Source organism: Chrysemys picta, chromosome 1, assembly GCF_011386835.1.
Source record: "Chrysemys picta bellii isolate R12L10 chromosome 1, ASM1138683v2, whole genome shotgun sequence".
NCBI classification, from domain to species: Eukaryota; Metazoa; Chordata; order Testudines; family Emydidae; genus Chrysemys; species Chrysemys picta.
Window position 1 is genome coordinate 350,924,657 of NC_088791.1, and position 3,520 is coordinate 350,928,176.

Below are 3,520 nucleotides of genomic sequence, written 5' to 3' on the forward strand. Positions count from 1 at the left end.
TTGCTCTGTGAAACCCTGACATAGCCCTGAGCTTAGGGTCTCGGAGTATCTGAGCACCTTGAATGTATTTATCCTCTTGCTAGAGCTGTGAGGCCCCACCTCCTGCCTCATCTTTTCACACCAGGCCCTTCCCCCTACTCCGCCACTTCCACCAAGACTCCTACGCCTGGCTAGGCAGGAGCCAGGCCATGGTAAGAGGTGCTCTGGGAGCCCAGACTGCTATCGGGAGCCCGGACTCTCCACCTTCCCTAAGGGGTGCATACTGGGGGCTGCGGACACAGGCTGGGGACACATTTGGGGCCCTTCCAGCTAATGCTCAGGACAGATGGAGGGTCTGGGGCTCCTCACAGTGGCTCTGGATCCCTGAGCAGCCCTTACCATGGCCCGGCTCTAGCTTCTCTCCTGAAGAGAGTGTGGAGTCTCAGGCAAAGAGAAAGAGCGGGAGTGGGGTATTGAGGGAAGGGATGGGGCAGAGAGAGGGGCTTCAAATGAGAAGAAGAGGGGCATAGTTGGGGGTCACAGAGGGGATGGGGCTTCTGCATGTGTCCCGCTTTTTCCTTTTGAAAAGGTGGTCACCTTACAGTAAACGGGTTGGGCTGGGATAGCAGCTAGCTGTGCTTCTGTGTGGGAGATGAGTCCCATTTCCACCCCTTTGCATTGCTAGGGCAGCAGAAACAGAAGGGACAGGGAAGGATTCTGGGTCTGAGTCTCTTGCTAGGACTCTTGTGTGTCAGACCCTCACTCACACATAACTTTTTGAATGTATTTATCCTCTCACCACCTCTGTGAGGCAGGACAGGGCCATTATCCACCTCTACAGAGGCCATACTGGGTCAGACCAAAGGTCCATCTAGCTCATTATCCTGTCTTCAGACAGTGGCCAGTGCCAGGTGCCCCAGAGGGAATGAACAGAACATGTAATAATCAAGTGATCCATCCCCTGTCACCAGCTTCTGGCAAACAGAACCTAGGGACACCATCCCTGCCCATCCTGGCTAATAGCCATTGAGGGACCTATCCTCCATGAATGTATCTAGTTCTTTTTGGACCCTGTTATACACTTGGTCTTCGCAACGTCTTGTGGGTTCCAGGAATAGTGGCTCCAAGAAACAGTCATTTAAGGTGTCAAGAAACTTTATCTCTGCATCCCGTCCTGAGGTGACATGTACCCAGTCACTATGGGGACAGTTGAAATCCCCCATTATTATTATTGATTTTTTTTATTTTAATAGCCTCTCTAATCTCCCTAAATATTTCACAATCACTATCACCATCCTGGGTAGGTGGTCGGCAATATATCCCTACCGCTATATTCTTATTATTAGAGCATGGAATTTCCACCCACAGAGATTCATTTTGGTTCCTTTACGACTTTTACTTCATTTGACACTATGTCACCAGCATGACCTATTCTGCTCTTTCAATATATTTTGTACCCTGGTATCATGGTGTCCCATTGATTATCCTCATTCCACCAAGTGTCTGTAATGGCTATTATATCAATATCCTCAATTAATACGAGGCACTCTAGTACACACATCTTATTATTTAGCTTTCTGAATTACATGATGTATTTGATTGTTTCTTAAAAGAGCCTAGCTGTATTTTATCATCTTCCATCCTCTTCTCCTTACTGAGACATAGAGAATCTCCATTAGTCTATCCTCCCTAATGGATGTCGCTGTCCAAACTACCTGCTCCTGTACTCCTGTCACATTTCCCCTAGCCCTTAGTTTAAAAACTCCTCTAAAACCTTCTTAATGTTAAGCGCCAGCAATCTGGTTCCATTTTGGCTTAGGTGGAGCCCATCCTTTCTGTATAGGATCCCTAATTCACAAAGGTTTCCCCATTTCCTAATAACACACGCAGCACTCCTCTGCCTCGGTGACATTACAGTCAGATACGGGTGGACTCATCAGGTACGCAGTGCGCAGTCATCAATGAGGGAGGAGCTGCCTAAGTGACAGCACCTGGGACTCCTGCTTTGATCATGTCTCTGACACGACTCAGACACATGCACCTGGCTGAAGGCAGAGGGAAAGGGGGGTGACTGTCTCACTGAAATAGATGCTGAGCACAGCTGTTGCAGCGCTCACGGATCACGCAGTACCCAGAGCGCTCAGGAAGGGCGAGGACCGGAACTGAAGAACAGCTCTCAGCTTTTCCCCTGGCTCATGGAGGTTTAACCAGAGACAGAACAGGGACAGGCCAGGTGTAATAGGAAACAACGTCCACCTCCTTTCTCCTTATTGACTCCTTCAAGAGGAATTCTGAGGTCGGAGCAGGCAAGGATACAGCTCTTTATAAGCAAACATCACATTGGTCCCCTGGCTCTCCAGGAACACAAACACATTGTAAAAGCTGCTACCTGCCTTGGTCTCCTTCCCCGAGTGTTCTAGCCTCCCTCACCAGCCCCTCTCCCATTCTTCCAGGCCTTATACCCGGTCTGAACCTCTCTTTACAGAGTGGAGTTCAGTAGATCATGTCATCTCGGATGTAAGGTCCTGAATAGAATGGATGGTTGTGGCCCGTGTTTTTCATCTCCCATGTCACTGGGGCTGCAGCCAAGTGATGAACTGACCCTTCACTTGAAGAACACCCTGATTATCCTCGCTCGAAGGTGTTTGCTTTTTACACTGTACACAATTGGGTTCACAAGTGGCGGGACAAACAGAGAGATGTAGCCCAGGAGAAGGTTGAGCAACGGAGGAGAGTCCTTCACAAATCTGTGTATCACACCCAAGCCAATCCGTGGCGTGTAGAAGAACAGGACAGCACAGAGGTGGGAGACACAGGTGTTCAGGGCCCTCAGGCACTCCCCGTGGGATGCAACTTTCAGCACTGTTTTGAGGATCATCACATAGGAGAGGAAGATGAACAGTGAATCCACCCCCACCACAGTGACTGTAAGAAAGAAGCCATAGATGTAGTTGACTGTGATGTCTGAACAAGCCGTCTTAATAACGTCCTGGTGCAGGCAGTAGCAATGGGAGAGGACATTGGCTCGACAATATTGGTACCGTTTCAGAAGAAAGGGGAGTGGGAATATTAAAGACACCCCTCTTAGCAAAAACACCAGTCCCATCTTTCCAATTCTCGGCAGGGTTAAGATAGAAGCATATCTCAGTGGGTTACAGATAGCAACGAATCGATCAAAGGCCATCAACAGGAGTACCGATGATTCAATGAATGAAAGTGAGTGAATGAAGAAGAGCTGGGCAAAACAAGCATCCAGACTGATCTCTCTAGAGTTAAACAAGAATATACCCAGTGTTGTAGGCATGGTGGTTATTGATAAGGCAAGGTCTGTGACGGCCAACATGGAAAGGAAAATGTACATGGGCTCATGGAGGCTCAAGTCTGTTTTTATAATGAACAGAATGACTGAATTTCCTACTATTGAAATAATATACACTAAGCAGAAGGGGATAGAGATCCAGAGATGGACGTCTTCCTGCCCAGGTATCCCGGTGAGAAGGAACACTGCAGAGCTGAATTCGGTGTCATTGACAGCTGACAT

General features: G+C 48.4%; 1 protein-coding gene across 1 annotated transcript; it reads right to left on the minus strand.

Annotated features, from left to right (window-relative positions):
• Positions 1–2,584: 2,584 nt before the first annotated feature.
• LOC101950943 (olfactory receptor 51G2-like) lies at positions 2,585–3,520 on the minus strand. The gene has a single exon (XM_008175894.1). It carries the CDS (start codon positions 3,518–3,520, stop codon positions 2,585–2,587), a length of 936 nt encoding a protein of 311 aa, XP_008174116.1.